The sequence below is a fragment of the Telmatherina bonti genome (assembly GCF_933228915.1).
Source record: "Telmatherina bonti genome assembly, chromosome: 15".
Classification (NCBI taxonomy): Eukaryota; Metazoa; Chordata; class Actinopteri; order Atheriniformes; family Telmatherinidae; genus Telmatherina; species Telmatherina bonti.
Genome location: NC_136613.1, coordinates 20,255,461 through 20,274,895, shown reverse-complemented (window position 1 = coordinate 20,274,895; position 19,435 = coordinate 20,255,461). Strand labels below are relative to the sequence as shown.

General features: G+C 40.8%; 4 protein-coding genes across 7 annotated transcripts in view; 3 read left to right on the top strand and 1 right to left on the bottom strand.

The window, feature by feature from the left end:
* The first annotated feature begins 228 nt into the window (after positions 1–228).
* Positions 229–3,414, top strand: klhl23 (kelch-like family member 23). The gene is made up of 4 exons (XM_079253684.1): positions 229–305; positions 447–1,676; positions 2,582–2,734; positions 2,820–3,414. The coding sequence occupies exons 2-4, from the start codon at positions 452–454 to the stop codon at positions 3,128–3,130; spliced, it is 1,689 nt and encodes a 562-aa protein (XP_079109810.1). The 5' UTR covers positions 229–305; positions 447–451; the 3' UTR covers positions 3,131–3,414.
* A 697-nt stretch (positions 3,415–4,111) lies between these two features.
* On the top strand, positions 4,112–8,022 carry ssb (small RNA binding exonuclease protection factor La). Its single transcript, XM_079254899.1, has 12 exons — positions 4,112–4,224; positions 5,000–5,066; positions 5,139–5,242; positions 5,512–5,686; positions 5,878–5,985; positions 6,076–6,179; positions 6,821–6,892; positions 6,975–7,017; positions 7,143–7,283; positions 7,369–7,555; positions 7,680–7,805; positions 7,888–8,022. The coding sequence occupies exons 2-12, from the start codon at positions 5,007–5,009 to the stop codon at positions 7,965–7,967; spliced, it is 1,200 nt and encodes a 399-aa protein (XP_079111025.1). The 5' UTR covers positions 4,112–4,224; positions 5,000–5,006; the 3' UTR covers positions 7,968–8,022.
* Positions 7,976–9,889, bottom strand: mettl5 (methyltransferase 5, N6-adenosine). Its single transcript, XM_079254901.1, has 7 exons — positions 9,708–9,889; positions 9,502–9,616; positions 9,218–9,402; positions 8,848–8,930; positions 8,633–8,684; positions 8,512–8,561; positions 7,976–8,112 (listed from the first exon to the last, which is right to left on the bottom strand). Exons 1-7 carry the CDS (start codon positions 9,805–9,807, stop codon positions 8,071–8,073), a joined length of 627 nt encoding a protein of 208 aa, XP_079111027.1. The 5' UTR covers positions 9,808–9,889; the 3' UTR covers positions 7,976–8,070.
* An 8,784-nt stretch (positions 9,890–18,673) lies between these two features.
* Positions 18,674–19,435, top strand: part of ubr3 (ubiquitin protein ligase E3 component n-recognin 3) — a 45,342-nt gene continuing 44,580 nt past the window's right edge. For all 4 annotated transcript variants that reach the window (XM_079253969.1, XM_079253967.1, XM_079253968.1 and 1 more), the window contains exon 1: positions 18,674–19,141. In XM_079253969.1, coding sequence (XP_079110095.1) covers positions 18,708–19,141 — 434 coding nt within the window. In that variant the 5' untranslated portion in view covers positions 18,674–18,707. The remainder of the gene's footprint in view (positions 19,142–19,435) is intronic.

Here is a 19,435-nt window from a genome sequence, read left to right as displayed (position 1 = left end):
CGTCACGAGACCGCGCATGGAGGTTTATATTTAGGCTGTGAGAGAAAATAGCGGCGTTGGGTGATTTCTCTGAGTGGTTGCTTGGCTTTGTCAAGGACCTGGACACCGACAGGAGGAGGAGGGGGAGGACGAGAAGGACGAGGAGGGGGGTGGCTGCTGTACACAAATACCAAAATAGGACCGAGCTGCCTGCGACCGTCCAGCGCGAGCTAAATTGAGGTTTGTGTGTTTTGAAGATGAGCGTTTAGAGGAGAAAGGACGCAGAGGAATGGCAGTGTGGAAAAGCAGCCCCCCATTGAAATAAGGTGAGCCCGTCTCCGTTTGTATGAGGCTTTCTGTTGAATAATTCAAGATTTGCTCAAATATATGACATTTTACATAAATGGAAACGTCAACTACAGATAAAAAGTAGTCCTTTGATGAGTTTTTTTCTATCTGCATTTCAGATATAATGTCACATATAAAGCCTGAAATCTATACCTATGATTTCTGTGATGGTGACCATCCTGCGGAGCTCCTGGATGCTCTCAGGCATTTCTACGCCAGCGGCCTGTTTACCGACGTTACCCTGCAGTGTGGCGAGTCGGGACAGGTGTTTCACTGCCACAAAGCCCTGCTGGCAGCCCGCAGCTCTTATTTCAAAGTCATGTTCACAGCTGACATGAAGGAGAGGTCCAACAGTGTCATCAAGCTGACTGGGATGGACTGCGGGGTTTTGGGCGCCCTGGTGGACTACGTGTACACCGCTCAGGTTTGCATCACTGAGAGCAATGTGCAGAGCCTCCTGGAAGCTGCAGACCTGCTCCAGTTCATCACAGTCAAACAAGCATGCGAGGAGTTTCTCATTCGCCACCTTGACACGGACAACTGCCTGGGGATGCACTCTTTTGCTGAGCTGCATGTGTGTCCCAGGCTGGAGAGAGAGGCCCGCAGAGTGATGCTGAGCAGGTTCACAGAGCTCATTGAGCAGGAGGAGTTCCTAGAGGTCGACCATGAGAAGGTGAGGGCAGTTCTGTCTGCTCAGGGCAACACTGTGCAGAGAGACGAAGTGCTAATAGAGGCTGTAGTCCGGTGGGTTACACATGACTTGGATAATCGTGTGCACCACGTGTCAGACCTGCTGCACTCCATCCATCTGGATCTGGATGAGATTTACTTCAGAGCTTCATTAGAAGTGCATAGACAATACCTGATGAGCAATGATGGGAAATTAAAAGCTCTGATTGTTCAGGCTTTGAGGTCCAGCGGCAAAGAGATATCTGCAAGCCGAAAAATATCCTCCAGCATGTATATCATTGGAGGATACTATTGGCACCCTCTTTGTGAGGTTCACATCTGGGATCCTATCAGCAACGCTTGGGTGCAAGGAAAGGACATGCCTGACCATGGAAGAGAGAGCTACAGTGTCAGTTTACTTGGAGCAAACATCTATGTGACTGGTGGCTACAAGACAAACACTGTTGAGGCTTTGGACACTGTCTCGATTTATAATTGTGACTTTGATGAATGGACTGAGGGCTGCCCCATGATTACAGCCAGGTACTACCACTGCTCAGTGGCTTTGCATGGCTGTATTTATGCCATTGGAGGCTACAGAGGAGGAGCTCCAGAGCAAGAGACTGAATTTTATGATCCTTTAAAGAAGAGATGGTTCCCTGTGGCCAAAATGATACAAGGTATGCTTAAAAAACTATAACTGAAGAGGTAGAGCAAAGAATATCCTGAGGTAGCCAATCCATCACACGATTTATGTGGCAATTTTTTCTGAGAACTTAAGAGAATTAGTTGCTTAAAGGCTTTCATTCTGAACCTCCCTTCTCCTAATGGAGAATTTCCTGAAAGGAGTGTGAGGTAAGACAGCTTAATCAGCTGTAACCAAGCTCAAATTTCTGACAATATTCTTTTGTTTTTATCCAGTTCTGATTGCTGAAGCTTCCTGAAGGAAGCTTGTGAAATAATGAAATCCATTAATTCACTCAGTTAGTTAAAAGAAATCCAAGGGTTACTTGTTTATCTTTGGTACAGATTTTGAACAAACACTAGCTTTCTTTTGGAGCTCTTAGATACAAGTGCATTCCATCCGCAGTAGTCGGAGTTTGCTCAGTTTCCATGGAGACCTTTCAGTTGTTATGACAACATCCTAAGGAGCTTGCACTTTATCACAAACCATTCAATACCAGAAGATCTTTGCCACTGCACCCTAAAGACAGGATTACTAAGGCCAAGTGAGGACAGCTGAGCACCACAAAGACTATATTATTCAGCTTTAGGTACTAATAGAAATTCAATCATCTTTAGACAAAGTTTCGCTCATTGTCATATTATGTCTCACTCGTAACTTCTCGCATGTTTAGGCAGATGTTTAGAACAAATAAAAACTCCACAACTTTTTTTATGCACAGCAGCATCCAGCCAGCAAAAAAAGAAAACCGCATTGCTAAAAAGAAAACAATAAAACATTAAAACTCACCTTCACTACACCCACAAGGTCAGAAAATCAATCAGTGGATGCTTGGGTCATCAATTTGTAGACTTATTGACATATGCTTCAAAGATACTATAATCTCTCTTTCCTTTGAAGGTGTAGGAAATGCAACTGCCTGTGTAATGGGAGACAAAATCTATGTGACCGGAGGCCACTATGGGTACAGAGGAAGCTGCACTTATGAGAAAATCCAGGTGTTCAGGACAGATGTCAATGAGTGGAGTATCATTACAATAAGTCCTCATCCAGGTAAGAGAAAGAAAAAACAGGATCTCATTGAAACTTTTATAAATGCCCAATCCTGTTTTCCTAAATTAAAACCTTATGTTTTCAGAGTATGGGCTATGTTCTGTGTCTCTCAACAACAAGCTGTATTTGGTGGGTGGACAGACTACTGTTGCAGACTGCTACGACACAGAGAGAGATGAATGGAGGCCTATATCAGTGATGAAGGAGAGGAGGATGGAGTGTGGGGCGGTGGTAATAAATGATTGTATCTACGTATCAGGGGGATACTCATACTCAAAAGGGACTTATTTGCAAAGCATTGAGAAATACAATCCTGAGCAGGATTCTTGGGAGATAGTGGGGACTCTTCCCAGCCCGACCCGATCCCATGGATGCATTTGTGTTTATGGTGTCTAGTGACAAACCTTAATACCATTTTGTTTAATATTTTGTACCAAAATGTGTGAAAAAATGATGTTTTCACAGTATTGTACATGCGATATGTGAAGCTTTGCTGGCTGCATTTCTTTAAGGAGCTACTTCTCAAACTGATGAACAAGAGTTTAATTTAAAACTCAGGGGACCTCTTGATGAGTACTGTAATTTATTATTTTTAGTATTTTAAATAATGAGGTTGGAATAAAACGTTGTATTTGGGTGCTAATAAAATTCTCATTAGAAAAACCACTTTTACTAGTTGAGTCACATCACCAACCTGTAACTGAATTAAATAAATCACTACACTCCAAATACTATTTCAGCATCTGTCTGTTACTTTTAGAGAATTTTAATCTCTATTGCTGTTAACTTTGTAGTTTTTGTGTACTATATATTCATCATTTTAGTACAGAATGTATTTTAGAAATTTCTGGAATCTTGTGAAGAAATAAATTACAATTTATGCAGGTAATGTAGGCTATGAAGAGGGGAAGAGGAAGAAAGGTTGAGAGTGAAATAGTATCTGACATATCTAAATAATCTAAAAACAGAGTCATAAAGACACCAATTATATTGGGATGCATAACTGATTTTGCAACTCAAAAGGAAACTGCACTTAATTTCAATACAACACTGAATGTGCAACATGTTTGTTCAAACTAAATTCAGAGATGTTGGCACTCAATTAGTAAAAACAGGAAAAAATACTGTATTTACATGCAGATAACATAATGCTTTGTAGTGTGCATCAAGCAACAGTAAAAAAAAAAAAAAAGGTATACATTTACTGTACACCTAGATTAATATTAGTAATAATAATAATAATTTCTTTTTGACAAAAATTAAGCTTCCTGTGTATATAGAGCAACACCGCCACCTGTTGGCTATTGACTGAATTACCTACAGTTTCCCCACGCTGGATCAGGCAGCTTGTTGAAAGTACGCGGATAACAAGAGCCCTTTTTGCCCCTCGGTGTTCTCCGTAGCACGCAGTTCTACAACGTGCGAGCAAAAGAAGTGAGGACTTTTGGTTTGTAAGGCTGAAAGTGCTGCTAACAAGGACTAAACATATCGTAAGCGCCGTTTTTCATACACAGATATATGTTGTGTGTTACGGGGAAACAGTTTTACGATGATATGGTCATTTAGACGATTAATTCTGCTGCACTTTTCAGCGGCATGCTGCTGGTAGAGCGGAACCATGCAGAGTGTGAATGACTAAATGAACTTTATTTACCTAATTAGTGCTGCAGTTATCATCACACCGACGATATTATAATCTGATGAGTCGGGCTATAGTTATGATAAATTTGAAAGATGAATGGTTATTCTTTAATTGTGTGAAGAGTGACTGCTGTGCAGCTGCTGAATTTAAGCTAAGCTAGCATGTTAGTTAGCCTAAGCTGGCTAGCAGTATCAGCTGAATGACTTGAAGAAATGTAGCCATCGTTTGCAGCTATACTTTGTCTTGGCTCTACCGAAAATAAATGTCTAATTGTGTCAATTTGCTCATGATCTGTATACCGGTTTAGAGCTGTTTTTTTAAGTTAAGATTATTATTATTATTATTTTCAATTAGGATAAATTAGGAAATGTTTTATTTTGGTTCTACATCTCCTTCAAACTGACGTGTCAACACAGCATTGAAAAGGCCACAGACACACTTAACTTAAAACAGGTGCTGCTCATGTAAAATCAAAACAAGCAAAGGGAATTCCAGCACATTTCCATGCCATAATATATTATAGAATCAATGTATTATTGAATATTTTAGGAGGAAACTCTTATATTGTATATTTATTCCTCATGGATTGACTTATAAATATGTTTGTATTATTGTTACCAAAGAATAATCATGGCAGAAAACAAAGAAGAAATGTCTCCGGTTGAGATGAAAGTGGCACGACAAGTAGAGGTAATTTTAATTTAATTAGTTGTCATCTGTAGTAAATATTTAAGCTGAAAAAAATCTCTCATGTGCACCTAGTATTATTTTGGGGATCACAACCTCCCGAGAGACAAGTTTCTCAAAGAACAACTGCACCTTGATGATGGCTGGGTGTCTTTGGAGACAATGCTAAAATTCAACAGGTTAGTGTATCACCATTGCCAAATTTAAAGTCTAAGTTTGTTGACATATAATTGCTGTTTTGGTCACAGTAGATGGCTAAATGTAGCCTTTGTGTGATCATGTGGTGTCATATTGTCTGGATGGAAGACTTCAAACACCCTCAGTTTCTCTAAACGATTAGAAACGTCCCTCACTTTATATTGTGTCATAATTCTGACATGAATTATATACAAGCGATAACATGTGTTGGTCTTGATTGTGTTGTTGAAAAAGCTGTTTCTCTTTGTAGACTGAAGTCTTTAACTAAAGACACCAGCGTCATTGTTGCAGCTCTCCAGAAATCAAAGACGGGCCTGTTAGAGCTCAGTGAAGACAAAACTAAAATCAGGAGGTCTCCAGACAAACCCTTACCAGAACAGAATGATGAATACAAAGACGCACTAAAACACAGATCAGTGTACATTGTAAGTACTAAAATTGCATGCACTCGTAACATTTACATCTTTTTGTCTGAATTCAAGACATGCTAATTTATTGACAATGCTTTAAAATGACAAGAAATGCTGACACTTTGCCAGAAATATCCATTTTATATACTCAATTCTTTACCTTAATTCATGTTGTTTTTACATTAAACATAATGTTCTCCATTTAGAAAGGTTTTCCTCTTGAAACAACTCTTGATGAGATTCAGGAGTGGCTGAATGGGAAAGGCAACATAGAAAATATTCAGATGAGGAGAAATCTGCAAAGGCAGTTCAAGGTAAACAATAATTATCCTGCAGCTTTATATTCAATTTTGTTGATTTAGGAAATCTATAAAATATAATTTCTGCAACTTCTGCCTCTGCAGGGATCAGTGTTCATCTGTTTTGACACAGAAGAGTCATCTAAGCAGTTCTTAGAACGTTCAGACATAAAATCATTCAAAGACAACGAGATGCTTGTGTTATCAAGGTAAGCTTTACACATGACATGGCATTACATAATCTGAGCAACTTCAGCTTAAAAAAACTGATGAGAAAAAAAAGGCAATGAATCTTTATTCTGTTGGATTCAAAACCTGATTAATAGTTATGTAAGATTAAACTGGTCGAACTTCCCAGCCATGTCACACATCCATGGGTGTTTGACAAACGCACAAATTCTGTTTAGGGCACTTAAAATGAACTTTTAGGGGAACATTTTACAGGATGAACCCTTTTTTTTAAAAAAAAAACAAAACAAAACAAAACGTCTGTGCCATTTATGTGTTGACAGGAAAACCAGCCTTTTTGACGCTCAGTCTCCGACAATGCAGATTGGCTGCCATGTTTAAGTCAGTAGTTGTAGTTACACAAGTCGCTCACCAGCATCACCAATGTGTGACTGAAGTAAAAGAAAACCAGATTCATATAAAAGCATTTTGAGTGTTAAAACACTTTTTAGGACTCTGCTGCATAAAACAACCTTCCTGTGATACAGATTTGCCAAAAGTGATCTTTTTTTTGTTTGTTTTTTGTAAATATTCTGATAACCCAATATAGCCAGCAAAAAGCCACTGGATGTGTCTTTATATTATAATTTAGTTTGTCCTTTCTTCCTTAATTTTCTTTTAGGGAAGATTACCATGCAAAGAAAGCAGAAGAGAGAAAACTGTTAAAAGCAGCGACTAAAGTAAAAGCTAAACAGTGAGTACACAAGATAAAGAATTTTGTTTTATTTTTGTACACTTTAAGACTGAATGATCTTCCTCTTCCCAAAAATATTAAGGGAAAAGGAACAGCAGCAAAAACAAGCTGAAGAAAAAGAAATGGTAAGCGCCCCCCCCCCCCCCCCCCCCCCCCCAAAAAAAAAAAAAGGAAAAGGGGGTTCCTTCTTTGTGGCCCATAAGGGACTTGCATACTAAATGCATGGAGAAATGTGATTTCTCCATTGCAGGGTCTCCTCTTGGATGAACAGACTGGTTGTCTATTAAAGTTTTCTGGAGAGCTTGAGGATGTTTCAAGGGAGGACTTTCATGAACTATTCTCAGGGCATGGAAAGATAAAGTGGGTTGACTTTACAAGAGGAGCCAAAGAGGTAGGTTAACTTATTAAAACTTAAACTATAATGGCGGGGGTGAAGGAATGTTGTTAAAATAAATGTATTTTTTTTTATTCCTAAGGGCACGCTGCTTTTTGATGGAAGTGCAAAAGAAGCCTTTGAAAAAGCCAAAGCGGCAAATGGTGAAGAACTGAAAATCAAGGACAGCACTGTTGCATGGCAGCTTCTTGAGGGAGAAGAAGAGAAAGAGATGCTGAAGAAGATTGTTGAAGCTCAACAAGAATCGTACAGCAGATCCAAAGGAAGAGGTAAATTCTATCTTAAACCTTCAGTGTTCTGTGATTTTTTTCCACTAAAAAAACTCATTTCTATAAAGTATTCTCTACATTGAATGAGCAACTTAGTACTGACATAGCCGGTCTGGCTTATAAGGTGGAAGAGGAAGATCAGGTGGTAGGGGAAGAGGAGGCCGAAGGGGAAGAGGTGGAAGAGATCATGGAAGAACTCAGTACCAAGGAAAAAAGACTAAATTTGATAGCGATGAAGAAGGAGACGAAGGTAAGTTTTTTGCAACTCAGACTGAGATTATGATTTGCTTGAAGGTTTTTAATCATCTGCAACACGTGTGCTTTTCTTCTAGTACCTGCAGCCCCGAAGAGAGAACTAGAAGGTGCTGATGATCCTCCTGCAAAGGTTGCCAAAACTGAAAATGGATCTTAATGAGGTTAAAGTCAATTTTTTTTTTTTTTTTGAAAAAGAAAAACAAAACCTTTAAAATCGGTAAAAATTGCAGAGGCATCTTATATCCATTCCAGTTAAAACTTCAGGCTTTGGAGAATCGTAGGAAGTCCACTTGGATGTCAACCTAGAAAAAAAAATTAGTAAAGCTTGGATTCAGTTTTTGGCCTTTTTAAGTCCTTTATTTGTTGTGCCTCTAACATTATTTGTGTACCAATATCTGCCCCTTGAAGATATTTTGATTTTAGCACATGAATACAATCCAGGTTTTGACAGTAACTTAATTTCAACAAAGTATTTTATTTGATTTTTTTCTTTTTGTCTAGCTTGTTTTGTTAAGACTTGTGACATCTTGAATCTGTGTGCCAATGGTTTTTCTTTTGTAGACTTCCTACACTGAGTGAGAATATGTGCTTGGCTATTTTTTTTAAGTTTGCATATGTAATGGCAAATAAAATGTTTATAAAAACAAAGATGGTGTTTGAATCTGATGGAGATAATGTTATCTCTAAGCTGTTGGACGTACCGATTTCTTTTTGTGGAACTTGTAAGATGCTGGTAAGTCGTATCGTAGTTCTGTAAAGGATACATTTGTATCAGTATTTAAATTGTCTTTGCAGTAGAATAAATATTTGTACGTTACTGACCTGCAATGACTTCCATTTTTACACCCCAGTCGTTGGCTTTCTTCTGTATGTGCTGTAAATGGATAAGAAATGCCATCCAGCCTTTTAGGCTTCATACATCTCTGGTATGAAAAGTTGCAATTCAAATTCAGGACAGGGCAGGACATTGATAAAACACACAGTAAAGTACCAGCTTGTCACTAAAATGACCTAGTCAACATGGAACTTATATTTACCTCTCGTGTTGTCGTTTTATGAAGTGAGTATACAGCTGTATTTGCCATTGTTAAAGCAGTACGGAGGAACTTCATGTCCATGCCTTGAAAGATTAAAAAGTACTTTTAACTATTTACTATATTCTACAGATCTTTTATTTTATTAAACCATCATGCTCTAATTTAGAATATAGTTGTAGAAGATGGAAAAAAATAAATGTAAATGGCTTTTAACATGCGTTGACAGTCCACATACATAAATTGAAAGGTTTGGACACTCCCTTTAAATCCAATGGGAAAGCGAATATAGTCTGTCACAATATTAATATCTCATTATATATATATATAATGTATGCAGTGGAATAAACCAAAAGGTACAGCATGTATTCACCTTGGTTGTGTTTTGTACCAAATGGTGGATTCATTATGACGGTATCAAACTTTTTGGCATACGCTTCTGCCTCCAGACAACACATGTCACACTGGACCAGATCCACATTAGAGATCTCAAATTCTTCAGCGTTTCTTCTGAATATCTCTAGTGCTTCTATATCAATGTCGAAGCCGACGCAAAAACTGCAGAAGGAAGAACGGATGTTGAAAATGACAGAAATGTGCAGCTTCAACCAATGTCTTATTACTTTTAAACTATACAAATAACTCGGAGCCTCTCACCCAGCCTCGAGCATCGCAGCCCCGATGCTTAGGACTCCACAGCCACATCCTAGATCTGCCACCATTTTACCTTCAATGTCGCCAAATGTACCATGGATTGTGTAAAGCATACATGCTGTGGAAAAGTGCACAAGTTAATCAGACAAATCTGCATTTTAAGGTAAAAAAAAAAAAAAAAAAGCTGGTTAAGGCATTTTATCCCTTACCTGCAATGTGAGGACTGGTTGGATACTGCTCTAGAAGTATTTTAGGTTCTTCAAACGTGTCCACTTGTTGTAAACAGCTTTCTAATTCTTTGAGCTTCATAGCTACAATTTTGCAAGACTTTATTGATCTAATTTATATCAAATCAACGAGTTAAAAACTGGAGCCATTTCAGTTACCTGAAGACGACTTCCGGAAAATTGCGCGCATCAACCAAAGCAGTCCGACATTGACCAGTGAGATGTTGAAGCGTTCCTCCCAATTTAATTTAATTTCATTTAATTCTTGTTTTTAGTTTTTATGAAAACTAAAAGTGCTTACAAGCAACCTTTCCCGTTTAAAGTTTATATCTACCTATACTTACCACTTAACCCCACGCACAGACACAATTCATGCACAAGTGCATATTTTCTTCCCAAACAAAAACAGTAATTACATGTGAATTAAAAAAAAATATGAAAGAAAAAAAAAAAATACAAGAAGCAACATCTTTAAGATATCTGAACAGATTTCTAGAGTTTTATCTTGAATGCATTTAATGATTAACATGGTTCTGGTGGGTTTTTTTCTTTTCTTTTTTTTTACACTTCATTTCACAGGACCACACGTTAATAAATCAGAATTAAAGCCGCAAGCGGTATCCATCGGGTCCGAGCCTCATGCCGAAATCCCCGCCCTAATCCTCTTTCTCATAATGCAACATGTTAAGAACCCTTAGAGCCAATGTATTTTCATGGAAATATACAATTCACATAAAGATAAAATAATGGATGTAAACGCCAAGATGGCGGATGCCCCGCTGCCATGTAACCGGTGCTTAATTGACTTTTTTTTTTTACTCGTCTTGGGTTGTTACACATGTTTGCAGAATTTTGTAGCCCTAGGTCAAAGTAGACGTTCAGGACCCTCAGGACCCCCCCAAAAAGGGCCCCCCCAACAAAACATGTTTCAATGTGTTAAGGACTTACCAAAAATGAATGCTTTCAATTTTGGTTCAGATCGGATGTATTTCTGCGAAGATATGAGTGAACTGTGTTTCATGGGGAGAAGGCTTTTTTCCATGGGTTGCCATGGTATCACGCTTTCTCATGTCAGAAAGATTTGAATAACTTTTGGTCCCCATCTTGTCACGAAGCTGCCTGTCGAATTTGGAGCCAATCACATGAATCCCCAGACTAGTTTGTTCAAATACGATGCGCCCAAATGGAAAAAACGTGGAAAAAAATGGTCGCAAACGGCAAGATAGCGGACACCCCGTATCCATGGCAACAGGTGTTTCATTGACTTTTTTGGTCGTCTTGAGGTGGTCGACGTGTACCAAATTGTGTCGTCCTACATCAAACTAAACTTTTGACACCCCATTCTATGGGCCTTATTTGGCGTTTTAGGGGGTGCTGTTGAGCCATTTTTGCATAGGCATGGATTTGGCCCCGAGAATATTGAAATTTTTACCGGTCTAGAGTTGTGCACCAAGTTTTTCAACTTTTCACAGGGGCTAAGGGGGTCAAAGTTCAGCGAGTTGTGCTCAGAACGAGAAGAACGAGAATGATAAACATTTCAACAATAGGCTCCGGCTATACTTCGTATAGCTCGGACTCTAATTAAGCAACAGAGGTCGACCCAGATAGCAGAAAGGAACGTATAAGTAATCTGCATGTTAAATGCTCCGATCACTATGGGTACTACTGTTTTCACCCTCCAGGCCTTCTCCAGTTCTTCCTTGAGGCCTTAATTGGTACTTCTCCAGTTTCTCATGCTCCTTTTTCCTGATATTTCCATCATTGGGGATGGATACATTGATCAGTAAGGCTTTCCTCAGCTGCTTATTCATGATCACTATGTCCGGTTGGTTGGCCACCCCCATTTTATCTAGCTGTATCAGGAAGTCCCAGAGGATCTTAGCTCTCTCATTCGCCACCAACTTGGGGGAAGTTTCCCACTGGGACTTAGGGGTCTCCAGTCCATATTCTGGACAGATGTTCATGTACACTATGCCAGCTACTTGGTTATGGTGCTCCATGTATTCTTTGCCTGCTAGTATCTTGCACCCTGCTAGGTGGTGCTGGATTGTTTCAGGGGCTCCTTTGCATAATCTGCACCTGGGATCCTTCCTGGTATAGTGGATCTGGGTCTCTGATCACTCTGGTGCTCAGAGCTGTGCTGCCATGTTTAGTGCTTCTGTGCTGTTCTTCAGTCCAGCCCTCTCCAACCATTAAAAGGACTTGTTTATATCTGCCACTTCGGTGATCTGCTGGTGGTACATCCCATCCAGGGGCTTTTCCTCCCGTAATGGTTCTTCCATCTCGTATTTCTCCAGACTCCATTGTCTGAGACATTCACTAAGTGCTTCATCCCTCGGTGCCCTCTTCCTGGTGTATTAGTGGAGCTTGGATGTTTCATCTTGAATAGTAGCCTTGATGCTCACTAGTCCCCGGCCCCCTTCTGGGTATCTGATCACTGGCAGGGTGTAGCTGTTAATTACCCGGATCTTGTTCTTGCCTCACTCATTGCAGGTATTTAGCTTTGGCAGCTTTCCTTCTGGCTTCTAAATGGCTGCCATTTGCCTGTGGTATGCCCAGGTACTTGTAGCTTTCCTCCACATCTGTTATGCTGCCCTCCAGGGTTGCGATGCACTCCATATGGATTACCTTCCCTCTCTTTGATATCATTCGCCCACATTTCTCCAGTCCGAATTCTGATAGCCCTGCTGTAGATCCTGGTGGTGTGGATCAGTGATCATGCTCCATTCCTGAGTCGGCATCCATAGCCAGTCTTTCTGATTAGTTGGCTGAGAGGTTTCAGGCCTATACTAAACAGCAGCAGGGATGGGGCATTTCAGATATGCCACATTTGATGGAGACTTGTGCGATTGGCTTGAAGTTGGCCTCCAGGGTGGTCTGCAACAGCCTCATTGAGTTTGCAATGAAGCTCCTTGAGCTGCCGTTTATCTTGTATAGCTTCAGACATTCCAGGATCCATCATGCAACTGTCACTGAAACCAATGAGCTCATGTTAAATTCCCTTGAAAAATACATGTTTACTTGCAATTTTTCCCCACACATCTTTGTTTAGAAGTACATGTCCATTACATGTCAGACTGATCACAGAACAGTGAGTGATCTGCGCTGCTCAGCTATAATGGAGAAAATTAAGATTTCCCCAACTTGGCTTGTTTGCCTCTTGCGGAACACCCAAGAGAATCTGGAAAAAAGCGACGATGTGCAAGCAGGGGCAGACTTACCATTAGGCAAAACTAGGCGGTTGCCTAGGACCCCCGGTTCTTTAGGGCCCCATAAAACTGGTCACTTATGATTACCAGCAAAAATTGTTTGATTTAAATGAATTTGCTAAACTGCCAGCAGAATGCCTATGTGTCTCAGGGACCCCCCCTTCAGTCTCCACCCCCTTCTGGTATACAAGGTTGCACACTAATAACTAATGTAATCTGTGTGTGATGTGGTCAATGAGTTGATCTGCAACTTAAAGAATCACAATGATCAGTACATATCAAGTAAAGCAACCCTTCTGTCATTATACATGGTCCTCTCAGTCAGCAAAGAGACTTACACTGGCTGTTAATGCATATATAGTAGAAAGTGCAATATTTTCCATAGGGCCCCATGCCTGCGGCCCCAAATGTCAAATCCGCCACTCTGTGCAAGGTCAAGTTCAGTGAGGGAGCTAAGTGTGGGGCAGGTAGCCAGGCATGTCTCCCATTGGAGGGGGAGGAGCCAACATGGTGCCACTTTCAAATCTTTCGAGTGCCACCATCACCTACCCCAGTTTTAAACAGTAATGAACAGTAATTCAGGTGTCTTATCAGTTTTCAGCTTATGCATAAAGAGAAACTTTAAAAAAAAAAAAAAAGCGTTGTCAACAGGGGAGTCGTCGCCGGCCGTGGCGTTGCGAACAGGGGAGTCGTCCCAGGCTTGGTGATTTGACCCAAATCCAAGCACCATCTCAGCTTCCACTTCATTAGCTTCCAATTGTACTGAAAGCAAAGTCAGTAAGTTTCTGTGACCACACTGTGGCTCCAGTGAATTGCAGATATTGACAAGGAGACAGATTACCCCTATCAGGTTCCTTCCACATGGAATTCAGTGACTGGAGGAATGAAATTGTCTTCCTGAGAGAAATCTCATTTGGAGAAAGAGCTGCAATACAAGAGGCATGAAGTTAATATATATAAAGAAATTTAAGCATTGCAATGCCAGTAAATTTTTAGCAACCCTTTGACCACTACTCAGCAAATATAAAGGAAGAAAAAAGGGCCAATAATATGAGACGCACGCACGCACGCACGCACGCACGCACGCACGCACGCACGCACGCACGCACGCACGCACGCACGCACGCGCAGGACCCAAAAAACCCTCATTGCACCACTCTCCAGCTAAAGGTGCAAAAGCTCAACTGAAGTTTAAGTACATCTCCAGCGTCAGGCGGCACAGCTGATGCTCATCAGCTTTAATCTTTTCCAAATAGGTGCTCACTATGGTTTAGAACAGAGGTGTCCAGCTCCGGTCCTCGAGGGCCAGAATCCTGCAGGTTTTCTATGTATCCCTGCTCAGACACACCTGATTCAAATTAACTAGTAGTAGAGCTTAATCAGTTGTGCACGTCATTGGCTGTTTGATCCATTTGGTGGATGCTAGATGTGTTGGAACAGGAATACATGGGAAACCTGCAGGACAGCGGCCCTCGAGGACCGACTTTGGACACCCCTGGTTTAGAACTTCCTCTAACGATCATACTAATCAGCTAGCTACTTTTTAAATTTGTTTTTCACTCTACTTGTATTCTTTCACACAGCATGTCTTGCATAGACGTAATTTTATTTCATGGATGTTGAAACCATTTTAGATGTGAAATAAAAGCCATGCTTTGAGAAAGGATTTTTATTGATAATGAGTTTACAAGGCCCAGTACTGATAAACCTGAGAAATGAGACAATCTGTTCTGTTTTCCAGGTCTGGGAAACCACTTTATTTAGAAGCTAGTGTAGTTCTTCTTGTCTTCTGACAAGATGACGTTACAGTCTGGACACATTCTGTAGCAAAGTTAAAAGACTGATGAACCATAAAAGGTCAGTTGAGCCCTAACCCCTCTTGCTGAGAGGTGACCTCATTGTGACCCTCATTTATTCTTCGCAGGTAGTGGCGACACATCTCCACCTGAAACACATCTCATCCAATCCATTTAAAAACTCACAACTTCTTGGATTTGAAAAATTAACCTCTAAATGTGAAGAAACTACAGTAGAGTATGATGAATGTTTTTAAACCTAATTCACAGTCCATTTGGAAAACTGGCAGAGAGGAAGAATGACAGAGCTGATTATTTACATTTCTAGTCAAACTCTGCAGGTGTCAGATATAAAGCTGAATGTGAATTGATGATGAAACATTTTGGATGGATGCAGTTATTGGGTGGACAACCCTCTAAACATTATTTGCTTCATCCTTCCTCTTTAAGCAGAAAGTGTGTATTTTTACATCAGGGTCATCGCAGTTTTCTTATTTCTTTCTTTTTGTCAAGCATCATTTCATTTTTTTTTAACCCTGTCTCTGTTTTCTTCTGGATTAGTCACAGTATGTTCAGTGCTACCATCTTCACCTTCTATTCCATTCTCATCACTTTCACCACTTATCAGCACATTTAGGCCACCTTAAATAACTTTAGGGGAGTCTGTCCTTATGTATGTAAGTGGATTGGCCAGACCAACGGCCACATATGTAAAGGCGGTAACTGCAAGAGGCACCAAAACATTTTTAGGATCAGCTTAGGCACTGGGGGACAGGAGTGTGCACAGGAGGGAAGCCAGTGGACTTCAATTTAATTCAACTTTGCAATGCCATCTCAAGATGCTTTACAGACAGTGAATGAAAGCCAATTCATAATAGCCTATATAAGGAAACCAACAGATTGAGTTGGGGGGGTCCAACTCAATTTCCCATCCTGAGCAAGCACACTAGCAACAGTGGGAAGGCAAAAACTCCCTTTTAACAGGAAGGAAACCTGTTAAAAGGGGGGGGGAATAAGAGAGAGAGATAAAGAGAGAAAGAAAGAAGCTCAGTGTATCAGGAAATGTCCCTCAGCAGTCTAAACCTATAGCAGCATAACAAGGGATCTCTAGCTATAGGACTTATCAAAAAGATAAGTCATCAGCCTAGTTTTAAAGGTGGGGAGGGTGTCTGCTCCCCTGGCACTAACTGGGAGCTTATTTCATAAGAGAGGGGCCTGATAACCAAAGGCTCTGTCTCCTGCTCGGCTCTTTGAGACTCTAGGAACCACAAGTAAGCCTGCAGTCGGGGAACGAAGTACTCTGCTTGGTATATAAGGAACTATGAGGTCTTTCATATATAGTGGTGCTTGGTTGTGGAGAGCTTTATATGTAAGGAGTGTCATGGGCTTCTCCTGGCAGTGTTTTTTCTTTTCTTCTGGATTTTTAGGTGGGGCTGAGTAGGTTTCCTGGAGGCTCAGGGCGGAGTCTGGAGTGCTAATGGAACACACCTGCTGCTCATCTGGCACTGCTATTTGCGCATCTGCAAGAGCTCCTGTCTCTGCCAGATTATCACACAGTACCTGTGGTAAATCTGGCTCCTTGAGATTCTCAGTGTTCTTGAAGGGTTATTTAACCAATGTTTTTGCTCCTGCTATCTATGCAGCCTTGCCGCGCCTGGATCCACTCCACCAACCCAAGAGTTATTTCCAGCTGCTCTGCTTGCCTACTCGCCCTGCCATCTTGTCCACCACGCCTGGGAACTTGACTACCCCCTCCAGCCAATCAACCAACCCTGGTCACAGTAAGCTCCGTTTTGGCAACAACCTATCTCGGAGACTTCATGTCTTTTGGACTCCACTAATTATCTTCTCCTCCTAGAAACACAACTTGGACAGAAAACACCCAAGCAATTCTACATACGTTTGCAATAAATTGTGCTCCTCATGTGCTGTCTGCATCTTGGGTCCAATCTAGTGTGGCAGATTTTCCTTGCTGTGACAAGGAAAAGGATTTTAAATTCTACTCTAGATTCAACAGGCAGCCAATGAAGAGGCTAAAACTGGATAAATATGATCTCTCCTGCTGGTTCTGGTCAGGACTCTGGCTGCAGAATTCTGGATCAGCTGAAGGCTTTTCAGGGCATATTTAGGACAGCCCAGTAATTGAGTTACAGTAATCTAGTCTTGAAGTAACACAAGCATGAACTGGTTTTTCTATCACTCTGAGATAGACTGTCCCTAATTTTGGCTAGAAGTGCCATGAGCCCTTTTGAAGACCTCATTTTCAGAGGGGGAGATCATTAGTTTCTGTGAATGCCCATAGGGATAGGCAGAAGAACTTATGCTCAGAAAACCATGGTTTCAACCTATGTCCAACTTCACCCATTCAAATATTAAATTCTCCAGCTCATTCTGATATGTGCTTTTGCAATATTTTATCTTAACAGTTTAGTTCTACCTTTCCCTTTAAGCAATCCTGCTGATTACATGCTGATAGAAGTTTGAAAAAAGCCATTTATGCCAATAGCAAAATTCTTGGCAGTTCTGCCAGTGCCTTGAACATCCTCTTTTCAATAGAAAAGTGACCTTTTTCCACAAATCTGTATGCTGCTGGAATGGTGGCCTAGTGGTTATGAGACTGGGCCTTCATCCTGGATGTTGTAGGATCAAATCCAACAAACAGTTCATTGAATTTTTCTGCACAATACAACTTGTCACCTCCTTCCATATTTTATTCAGGGAAATATTCCTCTCTCCCTGCAATTTTCATTTGTGGTCCATCACAGGGACAAACAACCTCACACTCACTCCTATGGGCAATTTAGAGTAACCAATTAACCTAACATGCATGTCTTTGGATGGTGGGAGCAAGTCTGAGAACCCGGGGAGAACCCACGCATACAAAACTCCACACAGGCCACTGTCCAAGCCTCGAGGAGTGAACCAGCGACCTTCTTGCTGTAAGGCCACAGTGCTGATCACTACGCCACCGTGCAGCCTGAAATTTTCATCACTTCCCAAAAAAATTCTTTGGATTTTTTTCATACTTTATCAGACTGGAAAAAATGCTGCACTTCTGCGAGCTGCTGGAATGTGCTGCCCCTAATTTCATTCACATCTTTAGCTTTTTTGCATTATACATCACTAATTACACATTATTGCATTCACACTTGCTGTTATGTAACAGCACAATTTCTCGTTAAGGATTTATTTTCCCGACCGCATTCTTACCTGAAGGGGATCCTTCCAGTTTTTAATAATGCGCTGGACAGTGATTAACCCAATTTTTAGTAGCTTCTTTTTAGATGTTTTCTCTGATGCATGCTAGTTTTTTTTTTTTTTTTTTTTTTTTAACCCTTCCTAAACAGAAAAAAAGCTCCTTTCCACAGCCATGGGATGTGTTTCGACATGGTCATGAAATTAAATGAAAAGCTATTTATTGCATCAGTTGGGGTTAAATAACTTGCTATTTGAAAGATGATCACACATTCAGTAATTATTGTTAGTCAAATGCAGGAGGCAACTTTTTTGGCCAGGTGTTATAAATAAATAAAACTCTAAACAAAAAACAAACCAGTAAAATATAAAAATGGACCAAAACAAACAAAACTGTTTGCATTTAGCGCTTTGTTTGTCTTGAAAATGCCTCTCCAAACTTCGGTTTTGTACTGTTGGTGACAACAGTACTGTGAAGGTAGTACGATCCCACACAATCAGTTGCCTAGAAACACTCAAAATAAGACTTAGATGACTGTGTAAAAACAAGGTGGTTAAACTGGTACAAAGTGACGAGCTGATTCAGACCAGGAAGAGCGACATGGCTTGGTAAAAACGAGAGAGTATCACGATTTATTTACTGACACTGGTCACCGGGCGTAGTTTCCTTTAGGATATTCAACTCGACTGTTACGACGACGTAACAAGCCGTATCGCGAGAAAGACCGAGAACATGGAAACAAGACAACAAAAATAAATTTGTGGACAACAAGCCAGAGTGCATGATGGCGGCGTCTCAGCTGCGCCGGGACAAGAGAGCTACTGCCGCCCACTTGAAGGCAGACTTAAACCGGACTGACAATAGCTCTGGGGTCCGACAGCTTCAGGAGCTACTCGACGTTGTGCTTAATCCCGAAAAACCAGCAGCAGACACAGAAGCTCTTGACTGGTGTAAATGTCTGATTGCAGGAGGCGAATGTTTCGAGGAGTTCTGCAAGACGGTCCGCTCCTATGACAACGCGACTCTGTGCGGCTTGGTTTGGACGGCTAATTTCGTGGCATATCGATGCCGGACCTGTGGCATCTCTCCGTGCATGTCACTGTGTGCTGAGTGTTTTAATAATGGAGACCACACAGGCCATGACTTCAACATGTTCAGGAGCCAGGCTGGTGGGGCCTGTGATTGTGGAGACAGTAATGTCATGCGAGACAGTGGGTAAGTCCAAGTTAGCTGCTAGCTAAGCTGGCTATGCTAACGAGCTAGGAGGTATCGATTTGACAGGTGCTAGTGAGAAGTGGGCGATGGAAATTGAACAAAGTGATGTCCGTGTTAGTTTTTTGTATATTTTAGTTTGAATGGTGCTGTCAATATGTTGCAATTCAATGATAACAAGTATTACGATATTTCCGTCATTTATATATAGAAAACCTTGCACAATGCAGTTCTTCACAGCACAGAGTAATTTAGCTTTGCCAAACATATCCGAATTTGTCAAACAAGCATCAACAA